The sequence below is a fragment of the Dendropsophus ebraccatus genome, chromosome 3 (genome assembly GCF_027789765.1).
Source record: "Dendropsophus ebraccatus isolate aDenEbr1 chromosome 3, aDenEbr1.pat, whole genome shotgun sequence".
NCBI lineage: Eukaryota > Metazoa > Chordata > Amphibia > Anura > Hylidae > Dendropsophus > Dendropsophus ebraccatus.
The window spans coordinates 108083110-108108042 of NC_091456.1; the positions used below are offsets into that span (position 1 = coordinate 108083110).

The following is a 24933-nucleotide window of genomic DNA, read 5'->3' on the forward strand; positions in this document are numbered from 1 at the left end:
ACCCGCTATGGGGCGGGCTCAGCTTGTGAGCCGGCTCCATACCCGGGACTGCGGCAGGACATACATTTACGTCCTCCTGCCTTAAGCCCTAAGCAGCGGGGGCGTAAATGTATGCCCGTGGTCCTTAATGGGTTAAAGGAGAAGTCTGGCTGTTTTGAAGACAAACGCACTTTCCTCTCATCGTGCCCGCGGTGAGCGTCGGGACCCCTGCCGGAAGGCATTTTTCCCCCTAAGTTGTGATGACGTCACATCTCGGGGAAAAATGGCTGTCCCGGCTGATGGACTGCCCACTCAGGCAGTGACTAGAGCGGAGTCCCGCCCCAGTCACTGACTGGCTGAGAGGCCAGTCCAACATGCTGTGTAAACCCCCCCAAGACCCCGAAGCGGGTCCAGATGCTCATCTCCGGCATTGGGAAAGGTAGGGTTGTACTTGTTATCAAATTCCCTAAAAATGAAATGGTACCAAAATGCATGAAAACCTCAATGGAGTAGTACCTCACCATACCAATCTGCTGTTCAGGCTCTGAAGCGGACATCATGTAACCACTGCAGCCAATCAGCGGCATTAGAGGGGAAGGACCATACTCCTGGCATTATGGCCCATCACTCACCAGTGATGCCAGGATTATGGCCTTTGATGTCACCAATTGGCTGCAGTGGTCACAAAACGTCAGTTCTAGTTAGGAGAGAACTTCAGAAAAGTGTCCACCTGATCGCGAAAATCTTATCACTCCACTCCTGGCATCTGGAGAAATTAGATACTGCCCTAGAACTGCCAGGAAAACATGGATATAACCTATGCCTGTATCCATGTTTTCCCAGGACGCTCTAGGGTGGCATCAAACTTCTCCAGGTGCTAGGAAGTGATGCCAAGTATTTGGGTTTAGCCACGTGGCTGGACCCAGACACTTTTCTGAAGTTTGCTCATCACTAGTCAGCGCCTGGGTGTGTGTTTTTTTTTTAAAATATAATAAATCCATCAGTGTTCTTGAAATAATAATCTACCTCAGTTATGGGAGATTTAGGGTTCACATTTCTTGCTGCTGCAATGTCCTGTAGATGACTAACCAATTCTGTGATGGACAGCCTTTCGTCAGGGTTCACCTTAAGCATAGATTCTTCATAAAAATAAAAATAAAAAAAAATTACTATGTTAAAAAAATCAGACCAATTTTTTTTAAAGAAACATATTGCCTAAATTATTTTTTCAGAGTCGGATACTTAAACATTGGTTTTGTTTTGTTTTTTTATTATCTGTTTCTATTTTGAGATTTTTGAGTATTTTTCTTTTCATTTTTTGTACATTATTATGGAGGTTGCTAACTTGCCTGACCTGAATTTGTGATATATTGCTGCCCATGGTGAGACTAATGGTTACACAGATAGAATTATCTGACAGATTTTTGAAGCCAAAGCCAAAAAATCTGCCAGATAAATCTGTGTAAACACTCCGTAACAAGTATAAGTAAGTATGGGAAGACTTGATATTTTTTAATAGAAGTTAATTAGAAATCTTTATAACTTTCTTACACCAGTTGATTTGAAAGAAAAAGATTTTCGCTAAACAACCCCTTTAATCACAGTGAGTTCATCAGCAATTTGACCTCAGATTAAATCTCCCAGCATTACAAAGAAGCTACAAAGTTACAGATAAAGCCTGCCAGAGACTTGTTCACATCAGCTGTCTCAGAAGGGAGGGGGAAGGAAGGGAAGACAGAGAGAAAAGTGCTCACACAGTTTTATTTTTGTCTTCAGCAGAAAGCAAAGCAGCAGCTCAGAGCTGAGAGGAGACTGAATAGATAAAAACAAGTATAAATTAATACTCTCACCATGGCCAGCAACATATGAAGAGTTACGTTTGAGCAGAATACCCCTTTAACAGCATTTAGAGATATTCTTTACAGCAAGACTTATAGACAGGACCTGTACCTGTATCGCCATAATTACGAAACCTTACTGGGCACACTGACAATTGAAAAGGGGGACGCTGAACTGTGAGCTTAATCTACTGTCTTCTCTACCTACTGGTGTCACCTTTTGCTGTAAGGGTATGTTCACATTGAGTAAATCAGGCGGAATTCCGAGGAGGAGTTCGCGCCTGCCTCAGTGTGCCACAGCCTGTCTATGGGAGAGCTTGCGCACCTACGCTGCCACCACTCAATTTTTTGAGCGGAGAGCAGCAGGAGCGGAGGCACACAAGCTCTCCCATAGACTGACAATGGCACACTGAGGCAGGCGAGATTCCGCCTGATTTACTCAGTGTGAACATACCCTAATGCTGTACAAATCACTTTCCAGCAGCCTCTATCTTCTAGCCACAGATAGAAGCAGGTGTCTCATTTTAGTTTTAGACTCACTGACTAGACTGAAAAGTGGAAGATTTTATAATATAGATAGTAAAATGAAATATTACATAATTCATTAGTTTCTTAAAAATATGTTGAACATAAAAAACATGATTTAAAACAATAGGTCATTTTCTGATGGCACATTACCTTTAAACCCTTCAAGACTGGAAACATTTTTTATTTTAGGATTTTAGTTTTTACATCTACTGAGCCATATTAATGCCACGTTCACACACTGTCTTTTTTAGTTAAATAACGGCTGTTATCAGTCTTCAATAATTCCCATTGAAGTCTATAGAAACAACGGCCATCAGTTCAAACAGTGCATAGAATAAAGACCATTGTTTGTGGCAGACATCAAAGAAATGTTCAGGACATTTATTGGTGGCAATTTAGCGAACAACAGACATTTCAAGTTTCAACAAAATTCAATGGACCTTTAAAAATAGCCACACCCAAAAGGGTGTTGAAAGCCGCCATCATTAAACTTAAAATGGAATAATGTAACAACGGCCATCATTCAATGACGGCCACCAAAGTACGTTAAACAACACCCTATATTTGATCATCGAAACAACAACCGTTAAAAATAATTATTACTTGTGAAGTGAAATTAAAAAGGACAAACTGCAATTTCTTAAGTTTGAAGGTTTGGTTTTACACCATTCACTGTGTGATAAAACTGTGTTCCTCAGGTTAGGACAATTAGAATAATACCCAATATGTACAGTAATCTAGGTTTTGTAGCTAACTTACTAATAAGGCCATGAAAAACAAGGTATTTTGTGTCATCTTCTGGTATTGAATATTTTCCATTGACTATACGAAGCTTGGCTCCATCTTCAAATGGATGTTGCTTGAAGCACAGCAAGTACAGAATACAGCCAAGAGCCTGAGGTTACATAAAACGTTACATTAAAAAGACTGTCAATTAAAGGGGTAGTGCGGCGTTTAACATTTATTCACTAAATAACACACATTACAAAGTTATACAACTTTGTAATGTGTGTGTTATTTAAAGGGGTATTCCCCCCAAAAGTATTTTTGCATTAATACGTTGCCCACTCGTAGCTTTCCATCTTTCCAATATAAAGTTACTACGGATTCTGCACAGTTTTGCTGTTATCTAGAGGCATTCACCCCCACCTAATGCATAGAATCCTCACATCTCAGTCCAACCCGACACGCTCCCTGCTCCTGGCCATCACCCTCCGTGACGGCATCACGTGTCCTCAGTCTCTTCAATTGGCCAGGTTAGTGCTTCTACCCCAGTACACTGAAGAGAGGGAGGACACTGACAGCTGCCGCAACTGACCCGGTGCTGTTAAAAAATGTGAAATCATTTCTAACTAAGCGAATATCAGATTGTTAAAGAGGTTGTCCACTTTATAGTGAAACAGTTAAGTATACCTGTATTCATTGCACTTATACCTGTATTCATTGCACTTACTGACAGAAAAAGTACTGTTGCGCGTAGGTCATTTTTCACTACTCAAAGGAGGTACAATTTAAATTGTGAATATAGAGAGTGGAGAAACAGCAAGCCCGCACTGCATACGAACACAGTCCCAATGATTAGCTACCGGTGGCCCGAAGGAGATCTATAGTTATGACAGCTGGGGTGCTAAGATAGATGTATACAGATATATTGTAAACAGGAGAAATAGTCCAGCACTCACCAGGAGATGTCTTCAGCAGTTTATTTCGTAGATACCATAGCAGGGAGGGGGAAGGTGGATCGGTGGAGGTGCAGGCGCATCACCTGGGATAGCTATTTCGGGACTCCTCCCTTCGTCTAGCTAGTACTTCAGTACAATTGAGAGCAGACAAGCAGTGCCCATCTAGTAGCTGCTCCCACTTATCTTTAAAGTGGTTGACCACTTTATAGTAAAATACCTAATAGTGTACAGTATAAGTGTAGTCACAGCAGCTCCCTGTGTACCTCAGAAAGTCAAAATCAGACTCCCCTCCTCCAGGCTGTGCTTCTCTGTGGTGATTCTGTCCATAAGATGGCTAACATGGAGGAGCATGTGACCATGTCCCTCCCTCTGTGTCCACTACTAAGCCTGTATATGTCTATGGAGGACACTAAGGGCAGGGCATGTCGGCCATCTTATGGACCGAAACACCACAGAGCAGGGCAGCCCAGCCTGGAGGAGGAGAGTCTGATTTTAGCTCTATGAGGTACACAGGGAGCTGCTGTCAGTAAGTGCAGTAAGTACACTTACTAACACTATTAGTATGTTACTATAAAGTGAAGCAGCTACTAGATATGTATAGCAAGTCTACTCACAAAAGTACAAAATTAAAACTGTGCCTCCAGTGATTATTGAAAAATATATCAGTGAACTGTTTGGTGTAGCTCACTAAAACCTTTATGGGCTGAGGTTAAAGAGGTATTCCACCGAAAAGCATTTTTACATCAATAAAAAGGTCACCCATAGCTTTATATATCTGCATCATCATGTAATTATGGCTTCTGCAGTTTCTGTGCTTTCCCTGTAACTCGCTGTAAATTGGCTAGACGGAGCATGTGTCCTCCCCTCCCTCTCTCCAACACTTCTGTACTGCAAACCAACCCCCCACCCCCACACACACACACACACACACAGCTGATAGCCTCCGGGCTGCAACCAACCTGCCACCTCCATCCATGGAAGTTTGTTTTGTATTTCTGATGGATGGAGCTATGTTGATTCCTTAATTGGGAGCCTTGGTGTATTACTACTGGGGGTTGCATGGGTAGGATCTCAACTAATTACCTATCTCCTATGAGAAGATGCCAGCTTTTCTTAAGAATTGTTTCTAGAGAATAAAATAATGCTTTTTCTGGCCGCTGATTTGATAAATATGCTGCATACAGGACTTGTTTCTGATACTGTAATCTGAGGAGACTGCCATAACCCCCAAAATGGTTGCGGGATATATCAATGACAGTCATGATATGGGAAGGTCTGAGAGCAGACTTGGAAATATTTATTTTCAATTTGGAAATAAATAAACTGAACACTTTACTGCCCACATTAGTTATGAGGCAGTAGAATTTCTAGATCTATTAGTTATAGGCAAAGCCTGGGACCCACATTTACTTAAAATCCAGGAATCTGCACCAGATTTTGGGATTCACCCAGGAAGGTGATTAATGGGAAGGCATAAGAGGTGTCATCCCAGATCATTTCATTTATAGCCAGAGGTAGGGGTCTAAGTAGCACCATGAAATGCACCTGGCAAGTTCCTCATCCTTGAAATACATGAGTTAATCACTTTACAGATTACAGTTCTGCAGAATTAAACCAGGGCCCCGCAATCCAAACATCTTACTATGAGATGGCAGAAAGAACAGGACATCGCTACTTATTGCAACTCCTATTACGCTGTTATCCTATTACAACGCAAACTACATAGCTAAGGCTGAGAACGAGGCTGTGCAACTTGCCCAAACAGAGAATGCAACCACGTGGATGTGCAGCCACCCAAAGTGGGAGACTGATCCTGTGTCAGCAATTAACTCCAGGATGTGTGCCGAGGTGAAGGACCATACCGCTTCACATAGATGGCTTCCACTGCCAGGACGGGTGAGAGGTACCTATTGGCATCATTCTGCATGCACTGAACTCTCCCTTAGAGAGACAAGCAATACTGGTCTATTCTTTAACAGCAATCAGTGAGCACCTTGGCCACATACCGGACAGGCTGGGTGGGACTGGTAGTGCCACAGACTTACTAGTGTTTTAACATATTCTGCACTAGGGCATATATACAGTCATGAACTGTGCCATGTAATTGTTTGAAATCAAGTTTATTAGATGATTTTATTCCATTTACCATAAGGGCCGAATGGTATTATATTCTTTATTTTATATCACATTTCATTTTTTATACATACATTGGATTACATTTTCACTCTACACATTTATTAATTCCTGTCCAGTCACAATTATACTTGAATGACCCATACACAAACATTGCCTTGAGGACTAGGCACATCTCCTTGACCTGCGCACAACAGTAATTTTTCTAATATAATGTGTAGAAAAGGCAGAGGAAAAGCCCAGTACTCACCGAAGATGAAGCAATCTGCTGTTTATTAGAGACCCTGAAGCAATGGCATGGAGGGAGGAGAGAAAGCAGGCATGTCCTAAGATGGCAACAATGTTTCGCACTACAACGTGCTTTGCCAAGCCAGGAACTACAGGCCGGAAGGGGAGGTACAATATATCAGGTGAACCATTATACAAATTGAAATGTTCAAAAACTTCGGCTATAGATGCAGCTATAGAAAGGTGAAGTTGTTAAAATTCGACAACTTCGCCTTTCTATTGTGTTCTTGTCTATAAGGCGGGGTTCGCCTTTCCCAGTCCGTAAGGAGTCAAGGTGTTCCTTAAACCATGTCCACAAGGGACGTTTCGTTCTGCCTTACAGACCTCGTCAGACATTACTGCTTGAGAAAGGCTGCATCTATAGTTGAAGCATTGCACTAGTGTGATTAAGTTTGGAAATTTTTTTGCTGGAAATGCGGTCCCTATGCATTTTTTTTTTTTTTTTTGCCTCGTCAGACAAGGACACAATAGCAAAGCAAAGCTGTTAGAATTCAATGGCCTAGAGAGGGTTAATGCCTCACGGGATGGTAGTATGGATAGACACAAACAGCTTCTCATTCGGAAAGCTTACTGAATAGCGAAATTGAATGCCATCAGCCCGACTGGCCTTAACAAAAGAAATGGCCTGAATGTGTTTGTTTAACATTATTTTAAATATTAGTTTTTGCACATTTCACTTTGCTACATTATGTTTCACCTGTGTTCACCTGATATATTGTACCTCCACTTCTGGCCCGTTGTTCCTGGCTTGACAGAGCGCTTTGTAGCGCAGAACACTGTTGCCATCTCAGCACACGCCTGCTTACCATCTTCCCATTCCATGCCATCGCTTCTGGGTCAATAAAACAGCAGATTACTTCATCTTTGGTGGGTGCTGGATTGTTTCTTTTCTACACATTACGACAGAGTGTGCTTCCTCCTCATTTGTGCACCACCAGATATTTGTGAGGCATCTGTCTATATTGCCATATCCTGTCATCATGCCCTACGCGTCATCCATCCGGGTAGTGCTGGCATTTCTACTATAACCCAATTTTTCTAATATACTACAGCTCTGAATTTGCCACTGGAACATTTCCGAGGTTTAAATGCCGTTGTCTGTTTTGACAGCAGAATTTAAATGGTTAATTAACCACACGTAATAGCCATAAATAGCCACAGTGCTGAGAGGGTTCACAAGAAAAGAAAAGAGGGTCCATAAGGGGTTAAAGAGGACTGCTAGAGCCCCTCATACATACTTGATCGCGCTGAGATGAGTCAGTTTGCTCATAGAGAATAAATGGAGCGTCAGACTCGCCATTCATTCTCTTTGAGCGTCGGACTCATCTCAGCGGTGCAGGCGCGATCAAGTAAGTAGGAGGGGCTCTAACGGGGGGTCGGGAGCCTGTCACCCCAGCATCGGGGGTGACAGGTCCTCTTTAAGGAACAATGGAAACATAAACAAGGGGTATCTTGTTTTTTAATATTTACCCATATGTCTTGTTTTTCCCCAATCGGAAAGTTTGAGTACAAATCTATAATTTCTGGCGTCCTGTACATTGGTGTTGTGTTTCTAATCACCTGAAAGAGAAATTAACACATTTCAATAAGTCAAAGTAACTTGTAGTACTCCACCAATGAAGCAGAATTGTGATGTATACAGCCAATACAATGTTATCACTTGGCAAGTGTTTGTTTAATCCTGGAATACTGCTTCCTCTACAGAAGATGGGAAAAATAGAAGCGCTTGGATAAAGAAGGGAGGTGCAAAAAAAGTTTAGGGTACATACGCTGGGTCTGCTATGCATAGCATGAAGGGAACGTGGACTTCCTGTGAGGTATTTACGACAATTTACACTTGGAAGTAGGAGTAAATGGTAGTAAAAACCAACGCTGGCTCAGAGCTGGTGTAGATTATCAAGGATGCTGCAAGACCAGCATCATTTACGTTGGATTATTGAGGCTTGCACCTCTCAATAAATCCCTGGCCATTAAGCTGACACAGGATTGTAACAGCCCATACCCATGAGTACCATTTCCACTAAACATGCATTTTTTAAATATATTATTGAGTAAAAAGATAATGATCTATGGAGGTCTCCAAGGAATGGATGTGTTCCAACCACGAAAACCTTGCTACATTTTTTTCAGGTCAAACTTAAACGGAACAAAAAGGTGGGATTCTCAATCCATTGCTCACTTCATCTTCAACTGTTGCTCTCCTCTGCGCTGTCCAGTTATAATCTGGATAATGTGCAATTGTAGTTGCACTACCAAAGTCACACAGTTTAATAGTTCCTTGGTTACCTATCAGCAAATTTTCCACCTGTAAAAAGCAAAAAAAAAAAAAATGTTTTAGGATGTAAACAATTAATGTTATTTAGGCTGTGTTCATGGCCATTAAGTGAACGTTGTTCATTTGCCATAATGTGAAAACAATGCATGACATGTAGCAAAGTATAGAAAAGCTGTGTCCTGCACATTCCTTCCTATACAGCGTAGTCTCTTTTGGCCTTGCACAGGTCAGTGTGGACCTATTCCTACAGACAATGAGTACTGTTCATGGGACTCTCTCTTTATTGCATGGCCCAAGTAGCATCACACTCCATTTTGCAGACACTACTAAGGTAATCAAAAACCAAGCCCCCTATCTGCGCAGTGCTCTTTCAGTCACCCCATCTACGATCCACTCCTCCGGCAAACCCCTGTTCCCATCTACAATCCACTCCTTCAGCCATTACAGCCCCTACTTACTATATAGTGATTCACAGCAATACTGCCCAGCAAGCAGCAGCACTGTCATGGCATGCCCAATGTTGGCTCACTTTAAATTAGTGTGTCCATTTCCACAATAAAATTTTTATTTATTTTTTCTGTTTATTTTATAAAATAATCCTGCAATGGGCAGTCTAAATAATCTAAGAATCCTCTGGGCAGCCCCTCGCGCCCATAACTGCACGTCTGTGCGTGTAATAGTACAGGCAGCGAGCAGGGAATGAGGAGGAAGCAAGCACTGATCTGACAGGTATCCCCTATTACAGGAAGAATGACAATTTAAGGTGACTCCAATATATAGATGAGATGGGATCATGCCATTCACGATAGGTGATGCCAAATGCTCAGTCTGTCCCTGTCCCTGCACAATGACCTCGTTACAGGTAGCAGAGAATACCCAGAAAATTTTCCCATAGAATTCTATGGGGTGAGCACCCAGTCTATTGTGCCTATGCCCATAGGGCTTGTGGTAAAGTATGTCTCTAAATGTTGTTAAAGGGAGTTTTCGAAATCACACGCAGAGAACAACAATTTGAAATTGTATATGTTTAACCTAAACATCTCTAGTGTTCTAATCTTATTTATTGCTTAAAGGATTTTTAATAAAAATAAAGCAAAAGCCAACACTACACATCCCTCACCATGGCCACATGGCTATTTTTTTTTTTTTTTTAAGATTTGCTTACAGGTTCTGAAAAGTGACTGACTGCTTTCCAGTAAATACCCCAATATAAATTCACTCTTGATTCAGCAACAAAAAAAAATGCTATTCTAAAACTAAGGAGTACGAGTATGTAAAGGAGTTAAACCGCTCCTGTGATATAACTTATCTAATGGTACAGATGCCTGTCCTGGAAGCTTCTGATCAAAGGAGCAAATGTACACATATAATGAGTAAGATATGTGCAAAAAACTATCACATGCATGCAGAGTGATGTATAAAAAAACATAATAAATTATACAATTATATCTGTGTAAAGGCACTGCAAATGAGCACCGATCTCACAGACTGGCGCATCATTAAATGTAATGAAGAACCTCTAGGGGGGGAAACCCTTAGGTAACCAATTTCTCCTCTGCTAACTACTGTAGTAGAAAGTCTTCTATCATCTGAGGGCTGATTGGCCATGTATTTACCTTGAGATCTCGGTGGATTATGGGAGGTTTCTGCTTATGCATATGCTGGACTGCTCGACAAGTTTGGTAGAAAATCTTTAATATCGTATCACAAGACAAAGGACCTTTACTTTCAGCTTTGTTCAGAAATTCTACAAGCTGTCCTATAAAAGCAAACAGACAACAGTACAATAAAGGCAATTCATGATGCACAGCATTTTCAGACCCCAGAGCTCTGGGCATAGGAGAGATTAGTAATATAACCTATGCTGCTAATTCTTGGTCTCACCTTTGCATAATTCTGTAAGAAGCAGGAATTCTCCTTGGCCTGTATCAGACTCCTCTTTTCCTATAGAAGCAGCGGAGCAGAATTGGACAATGTTTGGGTGGCCAGATAACTTTTTCTAAGCACAATATCTTCAGGAAAATAAGTAGCACTCAGAATCATATAGAACAATTGCAGATACATTTAATACCACAAATATTTTAAGTTTTTTTTTACCATTTTGACATACATAGTATTATGCTGTTTTTAGATTAAAAGAGCTTTTAGTGTGTGACAAACAGAAAAAAGGTTAGAGTTTAAATCATTTTTCTAATCACAAATTATTTTGTCTAAAATGTATTTAAAGGACAACTCCGGCGAAAAATTTTTTTGGCTTATTTAACACACATTACAAAGTTATATAACTTTGTAATGTGGTTAAATACCCGGTCTGGCCCCCTTCCCCCACTTTCCGACCCCCGACCCCCCACCCCGGAAGTTAAAGAATATATACATTACCTATTACGGTCGTCACGGTCCTCTTCTCTGGTGTCGGGTGATGTCAGAGCTGGGGGCGGTCCGGGTCTTCTTCCTCCTCGGCGTCTTCATTGAGAGTGAATGGGAGAGAAAAGGCTGCTGGTGCACATGCGCACCAGCAGCCTTTTCATTGGCTGGAGCGCATCACATGGCTTCCAGCTTGCTCAGCCCTGATTGGCTGAGCTTGCTGGAAGCCATGTGATGCGCTCCAGACAATGAAAAGGCTGCCGATGCGCAAGCGCGCTGGCAGCCTTTTCTCTCTCATGGACCCGGAAGAAGGAGACATCGCTGGACGGCGGACGCAGGTGACGGTGAGGCGGACGGCGGGCGAATGGAGTGGCGATCGTCACCGGAGGGATGGTGAGTATGGTGTCTGTGTTTTGTTTTTTTTGGGGGGTCCCGCCGGAGTTGTCCTTTAAAGATTAGGAAGACATACCGAGTCCGACCATCAGGTATGTAGAGATGCAAGGGTGTGCAGGGTGGGATAGTTGCCAAAGCCTCCATTCGACACTCAGCAAGTATTATACAAGGGTCCTATTCTAATAAATGAGGTAGTGTAATGCACAACCCCTTCATGATTTTCTGCGTGTGTTGTTTTTATGCCATTCACCATGCAGTAAAATGGATGTTATTCTGTGGGTCAGTATGGTTACAACAAAACAAACAGTTAAGCTTACAGCGACTCTGTACCCACAATCTCCCCCCCCCCTGTACCTTCAGATAGCTGCTTTTAATGCAAGATCTGTCCTGGGGTCTGTTTGGCAGAAAATGAAAGTTATTGTCCTTAAAAAACAACTTTTAAACTTGCAGCCCTATTCCCAATGGCCGTGGCCTAGAGTATCTGTGCCCTAACTTTGCACCGTCCCTCCTCCCCACCCTCTTCATTGGGAATCCCACTGGAACATTTTCTCCTGTCTGAACATTGCACAGGTGCCTTAACGATCCAGCCCATGTGCCGTGCTGACACAGGTGATGAATAGTAGACAATCTGCCTGGAGCATTCCTAAAGATGAAGAGGGCGGGGAGGAGGGACAGAGAGGGTGTGCCAGCCTAATGCATAGACAATCTGGCTGTTGGGCACGGGCTGCAAGTTTAAAAGTAGTTTTTTAGGACAATAACTGCATCACCTGCCGAATGGACCCCAGGACAGATCTTGGATTAAAAGCAGCTATTTGAAGGTACAAGCTGTTTGGGGGTGGGGAGGGGGAAAGGGTCGGATTGTGGGTACAGAGTCACTTTAACCACTTCCATACTTCCCCAGCACACACCTGTCCTGTCACACATCTACAGTAAATGTTGCCAAGAGGTTAAAATAATTGGGTTGTCCACTGGAAAAAAAATTTGTGTAGGAGATAAACTAGGGTAAAAATAAAATAAAAATAAACTAATGCTAATGCTCACTGAGTCACTGTTGATGTACACTTCCTGGCCCTCTCTTGCCCCACAGAAAATGCCCACTCAGCCAATAACTGACTGAAGCTGGCTACTGCCACAGCTGAGACTGGTCAATGCTGAGACAAGAACAGTGAAGACTAGAAAGCACCTGAATGGTAACAGCAGGGAGGTAAGTAATCCTTTTCTTAACCTATGACACATTCATAAAGCCTAGAAATGTCAGGCCTTAAAGGGGTTATCCAGCGCTACAAAAACCTGGCCACTTTTTTGCCTCTTGTCTTCAGATTGGGTGGGGTTCATTGAAGTAAATGGAGCTTAATTGCAAACCACACCTCAACTGGAGAGAAGAGCGGGGAAAAATTGGGCAAAAAGTGTCAGCCACTTGCCTTATAGCTTGACACAGGAGACGTAACAGAGTGAATGACAGATCACATGGCAGTATACTGCAGTATAAGGCTGGTGGGTACAAAAGGAGGAATTGGTGGCTTCTTGGATTATTATTGTGTAGTTTCTACATATTGAGATTCTTTCTGTTTGACATGACCTTAGAAAGCAAGTAATCTAAGTGAGGGAAAACCTGTTTGCTTACATGCAGCCTTGTAAGATCTCATACACACACATAGTTCGGTAAGAATTGTCAGTCTACATTGTAATTCTGTTTTTGTACGTCAGTCCATTTCACAATGTACATTTTAGAAATCCAGTACTGTCTGCTAGTACACAACTGAGAAATATTGCTGCTTTTGTTCATTGGCTGTGTTTGGTATTACAGCTCAGCACCACATAGAAGAGAGTCATGAGTTGGGAACAACCTTCAATAAATTCCATACTCCTTAACAGAATATATAGATAGAGGTTGTCCAGATAGGACAGCCTCGTCAAATAGAACAAGATTTGATAATCATTTTTAGATGTATACTGTTTCATACAGGGGGAAAAAATTCTTTAGCAGGAAAACCAGCCCAACACCATTGTGGCTTCTCCGTGCTCATGTTAGCTGCATTACTCATCTGTCAGAGCAACCTCACCAATTTCTTCCCTCCTCCATAATTGTTTACAACTTGAAAAACAAATCCATCAGCATCAAACATAGATTAGGGCAGCACACATTAAAAGGATACCATGAAGCATATCTCTTGAATAATTGCTTTATTCTTTTCTTCTTCATTAGACAGCAACCTCTACAAAGAAACAGAAATCAACCAATTTGACTCTCTGCTAAAAAGGGATAGTTTAAAATATTTAATGTTAAAAAAATAAAAAAAAGAATATTCCAGTAGTTATCAGCTGCTGTATGTCCTGCAGGAAGTGGTGTATTCTTTCCAGTCTGATACAATGCTCTCTGCTGCCACCTCTGTCCTTGACAGGAACTGTCCAGAGCAGTAGCAAATCCCAGCAGTACAAAATCTCTCCCACTGTTCAGACTGGAAAGAATACATGACTTTCTGCAGGACATACAGCAGCTGATACGTACTTGAGATTTTTTAATAGAAGTAAAAATTACCCCTTTAAAAGGAGAAGTCCCATGAAATTTCAAAAAAAGAGGGAAGGCTTGGGGGTGCAGGAAAAAAGTAAAGTAAACATAACAGTCCTTGTGCTTCATAGCGTCGCTTCCAGATCACGCTGACCACCACCAGTGTCCTGCAGCTCTTCCAGCTGCAACGTCACGTACCCAGGTGAGTGACTGACCACTGAGCGAGCGATCTCTCAGCTAGGCTGTGATGTTAAAGCTGGAAGAGTTGGGTATGTGACATACCCGGTTTCTAGCAGATGTCAGTGGGACCAAGAAGGGGCACTATGGAGGCATGGGAACAGGCAATTTCACTTTGTTTATTATTTTCCAGCACCCTACCCCTGTCCTCCATTTTTTGAATTTTGTGGGACTTTTCCTTTAAAGGGGTTATCCAGCGCAACAAAAACATGGCCACTTTTCCCCCTCTCTCGTCTCCAGTTCAGGTGTGGCTTGCAATTAAGCTCCATTTACTTTAATTGAACTGAGTTTTAAACCTCACCCAATCTGGAGACAAGAGAGGGGGGAAAAGTGGCCATATTTTTGTAGCGCTGGATACCCCCTTTAAAGACGTAATTTATCGTAAATAGACATTTTCAGATAGAACTCTATCATTTTTAATGGCACTTTTCATAAACAGACTTTGCTAAAGTGTGCCTGTTATTTCTGGTACATTTACAGGATAAAACTGCCGTGTACACACAAAAAAACAGCACTGTGCAGTATGTAAATTTGCTGTATGTAGCTTGATCTCTTAATGAGAGTCCATCTTGTAAATACAGGGAAGAACAGAGGTTGTGTTTTACCCACCCGAGTGAAATACAGCTTTTTTCTTTTTAGTGGTGATGGCTGAGGCTTTTCTCTTTTTGGTGGTATTTGGATATTGTGTTATTGATTTAGGCACAATGTCCGAACAGAAGCCAGATTGCACTGAAAATGCTGGCAGAAAGGTAGGGATTAAAGGGGGAAGGAAATTCTTAACCCCTTGCCTCCGCAGCCTGTTTTGGCCTTAATGACCAGGCTCATTTTTCAAAATCTGACCTGTCTCACTTTATGCGCTTATAGCTCAGTGATGCTTTAACGTATGCTAGCGATTCTGAGATTGTTTTTTCGTCACATATGGCACTTTATATTAGTGGCAAAATTTGGTCATTACTTTGTGTGTTTTTTGTGAAAAACAAATATCATGAAAAATTTGAAAATTTTGCATTTTATGAACTTATGAAATTCTCTGCTTCTAAAAAAGGAAGTCATAGCACATAAATTAGTTACTAAGTCACATTATCAATATGTCCTCTTTATTCTGGCATAATTTGGGAAACATATTTTACTTTTTTAGGCTGTTATGGGGCTTAGAAATTTATTAGCAAATTATCACATTTTCATAAAATTTCCAAAACTGATTTTTTTAGGGACCAGTTCTTTTTTTAAGTGGGTTTAGGAGGCTTGTATACTGGAAACCCCCATAAGTGACCCCATTTTGGAAACTAGACACCTTAAAGAATTAATCTAGTGGTATAATGAGCATTTTAACCCTACAGGGGCTGGAGGAAAGTATTCACAATTAGGCCTTAAAAAAAAAAAATCGAAAATTTTAATTTTCCAATAATATATACGTTTAGATTAAAGTTTCTCCTTTCCAAAAGGAACATGAGAGAATCTGCACCCCAAAATTTGTAACGCAGGTTCTCTTGAGTACAACGGTACCCCATATGTGGGCCTAAACCACTGTATGGGCACACAGCCGGGCTCAGAAGGGAAGGAGCGCCAATTAGCTTTTTTAAAAAGTTTGAGCGCCAGGTGAGTTTGCAGAGCCCCTGTAGTGTCAGCAGAATAGAATCCCCCCAAAAGTCACTCCATTTTCGAAAGTACACCCCTCAAAGAATTCATCTTGGGGTAGGATGAGCATTTTGACCCCACATGCATTAAAGGAAAGTATTCAAAATTAGACAGTAAAAATGAAAAACACAAATTTTTCCAATAATATGTTTGTTTAGTTTGAAATTTCTCAATTTCACGAGGAACAGGAGAGAAGCTGCATGCCCAAATCTGTAACGCAGGTTCCCCTGAGTAGAACGGTACCCCATATGTGGGCATAAACCACTGTATGGGCACCCAGCCGGGCTCAGAAGGGAAGGAGCGCCAATTAGCATTTTCAGTGCAGATTTTTCCGAAGAAGTTTCTGAGCGCCAGGTGCGTTTGCAGAGCCCCTGTAGTGTCAGCAGAAGAGAACCCCCCCAAAAGTCACCCCATTTAGGAAAGTACACCGTTCAAAGAATTCATCTTGGGGTGCAGTGAGCGGTTTGACCCCACAGGTATTAGAGGAAAGTATTCAAAATAAGACAGTAAAAATGAAAAACTCGAATTTTTCCAATATATGTTCGTTTAGTTTAAAATTTCTCAATTTCACGAGGAATGGGAGAAAAAAACGTACCCCAAAATCTGTAACGCAGGTTCTCCTGAGTACAACGGTACCCCATATGTGGGCATAAACCACTGTATGGGCTCACAGCGGGGCTCAGAAGGAAGGGAGCGCCAATTTGCTGGAGCAAAACCGCAGCTAGTAATGGTTATTAGAATAGCGCAGTTACTAAAATACAATAAAAAAATGAGATTACAGGTAATGTGGGGTGGTTACGAATAATCTGGGGTGGTTATGGGCAACCTGCGGTGGTCACGGGCAACCTGGGGTGGTTACGGGCAACGTGGGGTGGTAACGGATAAACTGAAGTGCTTATAGGTAATCTGGGATGGGAACCTGTAACGGGCGGTGGTCGGGGGCAACGGGCGGTGGTCGGGGGCAACGGGCGGTGGTCGGGGGCAACGGGCGGTGGTCGGGGGCAACGGGCGGTGGTCGGGGGCAACGGGCGGTGGTCGGGGGCAACGGGCGGTGGTCGGGGGCAACGGGCGGTGGTCGGGGGCAATCTGGGGGGAATTACATGTGATTAGGGGCAACATGGGGTGGTTACAGACAATCTGCGGTGGTTACGGATAAACGGAAGTGCTTATAGGTAATCAGGGGTGGGTACATGTAATTTTGGGTGGTTACGGCAATCTGGAGGGGGTCACTGGCAACGTGTGTGAGTTAGAGGCAACGTGCGGTGGTTAGAGGCAATCTGGTGGGAATTACATGTGATTAGGGGCAACCTGGGGGGTTACAGACAATCTGCGGTGGTTATGGGCAACATGGGGTGGTTACAGACAATCTGTGGTGGTTACGGGCAACCTGGGGGGGTTACAGACAATCTGCGGTGGTTATGGGCAACATGGGGTGGTTACAGACAATCTGGGGTGGTTACGGATAAACTGAAGTGCTTATAGGTAATCAGGGGTGGGTACATGTAATTTTGGGTGGTTACGGGCAATCTGGAGGGGGTCACTGGCAACGTGTGTGAGTTAGAGGCAACGTGCAGTGGTTACATGCAATATGGGGGGGTTACGGGCAATCGGGGCTGATTACGGACCATCTGGAGGGGCTCACTGGCAATTTGGGGTGGTTACGGGCAACGTGCGGTGGTTATGGGCAACGTGCGGTGGTTATGGGCAACGTGCGGTGGTTATGGGCAACGTGCGGTGGTTATGGGCAACGTGCGGTGGTTATGGGCAACGTGCGGTGGTTATGGGCAGCGTGCGGTGGTTATGGGCAGCGTGCGGTGGTTAGTGGCAACGTGCGGTGGTTAGTGGCAACGTGCGGTGGTTATGGGCAATGTGCGGTGATTACGGGCAATCTGGGGCGGATACGGGCAATCTGGGGCGGATATGGGCAACCTGCGGTGGTTACGGGTACTTTGGGGGGGCTAGGGGTAATCTGGGAGTAAAGTGCAATTATTACTATAATAAAAAGTGTGTGTTTTATTTTTTTGTATGTTTTTCACTTTTTGTACTTTATACATTAATTTTCACTGTATTACTATGATTACTGTGATATTTTCTATCACAGTAATCATAGTTCAGTGACAGAGACCAAATTGGTCTCTGTCACTTAAAATTTTCTGAGATAACTGATTCTGGAGCACATGCGCACTTCAGAATCAGCCTGGACGTCGAGGAGGACGGAGCTCCGTGGATCAGGTAACGTATGTGGGGAAGGGGGGGTGACTGGGGGACGGGGGTGACTGGGGGGGTGGGGGGCGACTTGGGGGGGGGGCACGGTGACACTTTGTATCCCCTGTCACCAATGATTTATGGTGAGAGGGGATAAAAAGTGCTGATCAGCACTGGGAACAGGCGATCGGCGGTATATAGTATATACCGCCGATCGCCTGCTCCGGGACCACACGGGGGGGTCCCCGATCACTGCCCCATGCTCTCCGCTACCTCCGGTGGCGGAGAGCATGGGGCTTTGATCACTAATTAATTTCCATCCCTGCGAACAAACATCGTTTGTTCGCAGGGATGGGGGCGGCCCGGGTAGGGTGATCGGGGGGCTGATCTGGGGTCTGAAGGGACATTTTTCATCTCCCCCCACCGTGGATTCACGGTGGGGGGAGATGAAAGCTATTGGCGGCGCCGGTAATGCCCGGTACCGGCGGATCGCCGCTAAAACGGTAGTAGCGGCGATCCGCCGGTATCGGAGGACGAGGGGAGGGGGCCGGGGGACACAGACTGAGTGGCGGTGGGGGGAGGCAGCGTTCTGCAGCCGCCGCCCGATCTGCGGGGGACACAATCTCCCCATAGACGCTGCGGTCGCATTGACCGCGGCGTTTATGGGGTTAACTGCCCGGGGGGGGGAGCGCGGCTCCCCTCCGGGCAGTGGCAGCAGGAGGAGGCTGTGTGACACAGCCTCCTCCTGCTGCCCGATCGCATCTAGGGACAGAGGGGGGAGGCAGGGAAAGCATGACGTCCAGGGACGTCATAATGCATTCTGCCACTGCTTTTCATGACGTCCCTGGACGTCATATTGGGGGAAGGGGTTAATCTACCAAATACAGTAGTTCTAATTTTAGTCAACCAACCAACAGGTTTCTCTCAATGATTTGGCAAGTGAGAATAGAACCACCGAGATCTTTCCAATACTGGATATACTGAAGAGATTATCGCTAATACTATCAATGACTTGTAGAGCACTTCTGACTTCTGACACTTGAAAATGCGAATCAGCACTTTAAAGGGATTGTCTCACCAACAACACTTACCCTGATTCTACAGGACAGGGGAATAGTGTATTATCGCCGGCGGTCCTATGGGCCTTCATAAGGCCCCAACTAAGATGACAACCCACTGGTACCCTGGGATCATATTGGGGATGGTATGGGGAGTTATCTGAGAAGATCATAGCAGAGGAGGCAAAAACCTGCCTAGGTGTATTCGCCTCACTCCTGCAGCATCATTATAGAGTCATAAGGACAAAAGTAAAGAGGAAAAAAAAAAATGTCAATTCAACAAATCCTTACCTTCAGTGCATAGTCTTTCCCGGAACCTAGATCTTGAGCTTCATATACAAATGCAAATCCACCTGGAAAAAAAAAAAATAAGCAAATTGGATTAGGTAAGATGCTGCAGGTACTTTAAGCTCCAAAGGGTAAGCAGTCATATTACCAACAGTTCTAAAGGAATAAACTAATATTGCTCAGAAAACTACATTCACACGTACAGGATCTGCAGCAGATTTGATGGCGCAGACTTGATGCTGTGTTCAGTCAAATCTGCTGCAGATCCTATTTGTGTGAAACTACCCAAAAGTGGGCAAAAGTCTTCAATAACTGTGGGCCGAAGTTATTTCTCCCATCCTTCTCACACATATGAACGTTTTGCATGGCTGAATGTTCTGTGTTCTCTATGAGGAGAGGTAAGCCACAGCAAGACAGCAGCAGCTTATTTCTCTGAGAGTTGTGCAGTGATATTCCATAATTTTTCCTATCCCCAACCAACATCATCTGCTCATGACGGAATCAGACAACAGAAGTATAAAGAGTATAGGGACCTTTAGAATCCTAAGAGGTGAATGACAGACAAGGCTTTATTTGTAAACATAGGCCTCCTCTTGACAGCTGCTATTTCACAATGTTTTTCTGACCATATTCAGTAAATAGTTGGCTAAATATATATTCAAAGACAGAGTATTATACATACAACGTGAGTAAAGACTAGAAAATAAAGGGATTGTTTTAACAGCACAAGCCTTTTCTATAAACCTTGCTAGGGAAGACCCCCCCTTTACGAACAAGGACAACCACTATTAGCAACATATCCTTCTGAAAGGGGCACCTACACCTGTCTTCTCCCTGGGATAACATATTCTGGGCTGAATCCAAATGCATAGAATCCTAATAGGATCCTTCCGTTAAGTTCATAAGGTGACCCTGTGTTTTCCACAACTGGAATCAAAAGGATGGGCACCAATGGGATGGGAGAAACGTGGCGGGCGAGCCTCCCATAGACTGTCATTATGACAAGGAGGCTGGTGGGTTTTGGAATTTCGCCATTTTTGCTCCGTATGAACGAAGCCTTAGGGTGTATTAGGGTGCCCGGCAGAGAATCCCGCTGAATGAGAGGGCGCACGCTCATCCACTGCCGCCGCTCTCTGCTCGTAGGAGTGACATGTCACTTTGAGCGGAGAACAGCAGCTGCGGAGGAGCGCATGCTCTCCCATAGACGGGCTATGGGACACTGAGACAGGCGAGATTCTGTGGCGGAAAGTTCCGCTGCGGATTTTCGCCTGTTTTACTCAGAGTTACTGCTTGGAGTTCCCTGAGGAAGTCGGGGTTGGCGAAACGATCGTAGGGACAGTCGTGACCCACATAGTGAACATGGGTGAGTGGTAAATACTATGGAGATTTTATATTGTCTGTGGGTAATTATATAGTCCTTTTACTAATATGGTGGCTATGTTTACATATCCCTGACATTGTAGTAGACACTTTCTAAACACTCGCAATCTGGTAAATCATTCATGTGGGTCATTTTTTACATGTAATTTTATTATTGTGTGGTTATTTTAAAAGTATATTTAAAATTTTTATATAATATTTTATTGTTAATCATGTTATGTTATGCATCATGGTAAATAAATTTTGATATTATTCAGACTTTATGCCCATAGTTTTTGTTGTGTATCCATTCTGTTGGTGGGTTGTTCTGGTTGTATGGTGGAGTGACGCCCGGGGTTGCAGTACATTTCTGTGCCCTATATAGCGATATTGGGTTATTGTGTCTTACCCACCAGTGAGCCTTTTTGTGTATATTCCTACAATACACCAGTGCCTGTCTGCCTTCTCTAACATGTCCTCCCTATATCAAAAACTCTATCCTCCGAAAACTGGATTTCTTCAGTTAAAGGGGTTATCCAGTGCTACAAAAACATGGCCACTTTCCCCCTAATATTGTCTCCAGTTTGGGTGGGGTTTTGAAACTCAGTTCCATTGAAGTAAATGGAGCTTAACTGCAAACTGCTCCTGAACTGGAGACAACAGTAGGGGGCAAAGTGGCCATGTTTTTGTAGCGCTGGATAACACCTCTAAGCCAGGCTTTCGGGTAAAAATATACAAAAAAAAAAAAACAGAGGCAAGTGGAAATGCTTTGCACAAGTAATAGGACAGGTTTGTGTCCAAGATTAAATTCCTAACTGTGCTGTATTTTTACCAAGCCAAAAATCCTGACTGTCTGGGTGAATAGGCCCCAGCAACTTACTGTGAGAAGCCTGTGGAAGGGGAGTAGGCAGGGTAGGGGGACTTTAATGGAGATTTGAGAGGAAGCAATGCATTCTGGGAACTGTAGTACTGAGCAACTGCCTCAGCCAGGAACTACAACAAATACAAAACTACGAAAACAAATGGCTTTTTAGTAGTTTTAGAACTGGGCCAGACAGGTAAGCAATGGTTTACACTTCTGCAGCAGGTTGCTACTTAATACTAGCTGTATGTAAACTTCTGAGCCACTAGCAATGCAAAAACAAAAGTTGAAATAAATAATTGTCTTTTCAGCTGCGATTTTATGAGCAATTACATAATAGATATGTAAACTGGTAATTCACTTTCTCTGTTGACCCAATCACAGTTAATTGTTATGGTGCGTTTACACAGGCAGATTTATCTGACAGATTTTGGAAGCCAAAGCCAGTAATGGATTTTAAAAAAGGAGAAAGCTCAGTCTTTCCTTTATAACCCGTTCCCTGTTTATGGTATGTTCCTGTCTTTGGCTTCAAAAATCTGTCAGATAAATCTGCCTGTGTAAACGCACTATTAGGCTGGGTTCACACTACGTATATTTCAGTCAGTATTGTGGTCCTCATATTGCAACCAAAACCAGTAGTGGATTTTAAACACAGAAAGGATCTGTGCACACAATGGTGAAATTGAGTGGATGGCCGCCATATAACAGTAAATAACTGCCATTATTTCAATATAACAGCCGTTGTTTTAAAATGTTTAAAACAGCAAATATTTGGCATTAAATGGCGGCCATCCACTCAATTTCAACATTGTGTGAACAGATCCTTTCTGTGTTTTCAATCCACTCCTGGTTTTGGTTGCAATATGAGGACCACAATGCTGACTGAAATATACGTAGTGTGAACCCAGCCTTATACTGCGTTTACACTGAACGATTATCGTTCGAATTTTCGCAATACCGATCGCATTTGAGCGATAATCGTTCTGTGTAAACACAGCAAACTATCAAGCGATGAGCGAAAAATCGTTAATTTTCATCTTTCAACATGTTCTCAAATAGACGTTCATCGTTCACTAAAAATTCGCAGATCGTTTCTTGTAAACAGTCTTTCAAAGATTCACCCTATGTAAAAGATGGGCTTAAGCGATCTTAAAAATTTTCGCATTAACGATTTTTCTAACGATTTATTCGTCTAAATGCTCAGTCATAAAATCCAAATCGTTGCCTCAAAATCGTTAAACGATCGATTGGGCGAATTATCGCTTCGTGTAAACGCAGCATTAGTGTCTGAATGAAAAGTCCAATTCTATATGTCTGGGTATCAAGAAACGCTTTCAGCTGTAGTCATGGCCAAATGGTTGGAGAGTTACACACATTTTGGTTTTCACAAAGTCTGCTGTTTTAGTGTTTTTGGATTTTTTTTTTACGTTATACTGTATACTTCTCTGAATGTGAACACTAGGCACTTAACTACCTGTGTCTGGAAAAGGTGGATGCAGCCAGTGGATTGGCTAGAAATCTTGGATACAGTGTATGGCTATGTTCACACTACGTAAAAGTACAGCCGTTGTTGCCTTCAGCAACAACGGCTGTATTTTATTCAGCGTGAAACATTGCCTATTCCTTTATGGGATCCCGGCTGGAGCGTATACACATCATATACGCTCTGGTCGGGATCCTAAGCCGGGCCGCAAAGAACTGACATATCCGTTTTCTGCGCCTGCAATTCAGTGAATTGCGGCCGTAGGAAACCCTGTCAGTTCACACAATGAAGCGAGCGGCTCTGGATGCTTGCTTCATTGTGTCCTATGGGGAGTTCTGATGCGGGCGTGCACTGATGCACCTGCATCATAACACTACGGCCATAAAGATCATCCGCCCAGTACTTAAAGTGACTGTACCATCAGGCCCGGACTGAAGCACTTGAGGCGGAACGACCCACCCCAAGTGGGAGGAAACCTCAGTTACTCTATGATACAGCTCCCTAGAGGGGCAGGGGTTTCCTCCCACTGGGGGGTGGGTTAGCCCGCCTCCAGTGCTTCAGTCCGGGCCTGATGGTACAGTCACTTTAAGTACCGACCGGGATGATCTTAGCAGAGACCGGCCTGGTCATGGAACGGCCAGTCTCTTACAAAGTGTGAACATAGCCTATGGCCGTATCCAGGTTTTCCAGGACTATTTAGGACGGCATCCCCCTTCTCCAGATGCGGGGAGTTAAATGCGGAGTGTTTGAGTAGCCAAACTGGGACACATTCATAAAGTTCGCTTAACACTACTAAAGTACAGTTAAAGCATTTTCATACGTTCTTTTTAACAAGACAAATACAAGAAGTTTATGCCAATAGTCAGTAGTTACAGCGTCTTTACCTTCCCATCAGGCTCTTATACAGATAAATGTATTTCTGTTTGTAAAATGCACCAAAAAGGAAACAGCCAGAAAAGCATAGTGTGAACCTGGCATTACACAACATCCAATATCAAACATGGCAATGCTGTGGACTGCAAAATTAAGAGGGGATTCTCAGACCAGGGCAGCAGTAGAGCAGAAGCTTTTAGGTGTTGTACTCCGCTCCCTCTGGCTTCTATATCAGGTGTCTGAGGGTCTGACCCTAAGTACAGCCCACAGCTGTGTAATACACTGCAGTAACACCTGTCAGCCCCCAGCAGTAACACCTGTCAGCCCCCAGCAGCACCGGGCAGTGCCTGAGGGTGGGAGGAGCTGGAGCACAGGTGGGCCCAGCAGGTGCATAATCCTCCATCCCAGGAGCCCGGGCACAGATCACATACACTCACCCTCAGCGATCACCCGCTTCACCCGCAGCTTCATCTCCCCCAGCTCCACAGTCTGTCCCACGAAATCATGTTGGTCTCTGCCGGCGGCCCCCAAAGAGCCAGGCCCGGAGAGGAAATCCAGAGCGGACTGCAGGAGAGACATGCCCGCAATGTACACGATGGACACCGGGCAGCCACAGGAGAGCTACCCCGGACTAGTAGATGTCAGCGGCCGGCTCTCACCCCGTGCCCAGCTTCCGGCCTCTGCCCTGCTTCCGCGTGCGTGACGTCACCGCCGCTGACGTACGAGCAACTCCCAGCCCCGCCCCTCCAGGAGCTCTGGAATGCGTCGTGCTGGTGACGTGTACGCTCCGTGTAGGACACCTGCCGGGCTATGGAGGGGTCTGCGCGTCCGCTGGGAGAACCGGTCCCACAAGCCAGGGACTGTATAGCTGGCTCACGGGTTAGCAGGGGTGGATTAACTTTACCATAGGCCCCAGGCTGTTCACCAAGCCTGCCCCCCCT

At 43.8% G+C, this 24933-nt stretch overlaps 1 protein-coding gene across 1 annotated transcript in view; it reads right to left on the bottom strand.

Moving 5' to 3' along the window:
* The window catches only part of GAK (cyclin G associated kinase), a 69012-nt gene extending 44311 nt beyond the window's left edge, over positions 1-24701 (bottom strand). The window contains exons 1-9 of the mRNA XM_069962471.1: positions 24430-24701; positions 19419-19480; positions 13637-13696; positions 10608-10722; positions 10340-10482; positions 8628-8753; positions 7919-8008; positions 3105-3240; positions 1006-1118 (exon numbers count right to left, since the gene is read on the bottom strand). Of these exons, the coding sequence (XP_069818572.1) occupies positions 1006-1118; positions 3105-3240; positions 7919-8008; positions 8628-8753; positions 10340-10482; positions 10608-10722; positions 13637-13696; positions 19419-19480; positions 24430-24571 (987 nt within the window). The 5' untranslated portion in view covers positions 24572-24701. The remainder of the gene's footprint in view (positions 1-1005; positions 1119-3104; positions 3241-7918; positions 8009-8627; positions 8754-10339; positions 10483-10607; positions 10723-13636; positions 13697-19418; positions 19481-24429) is intronic.
* Positions 24702-24933: the final 232 nt, after the last annotated feature.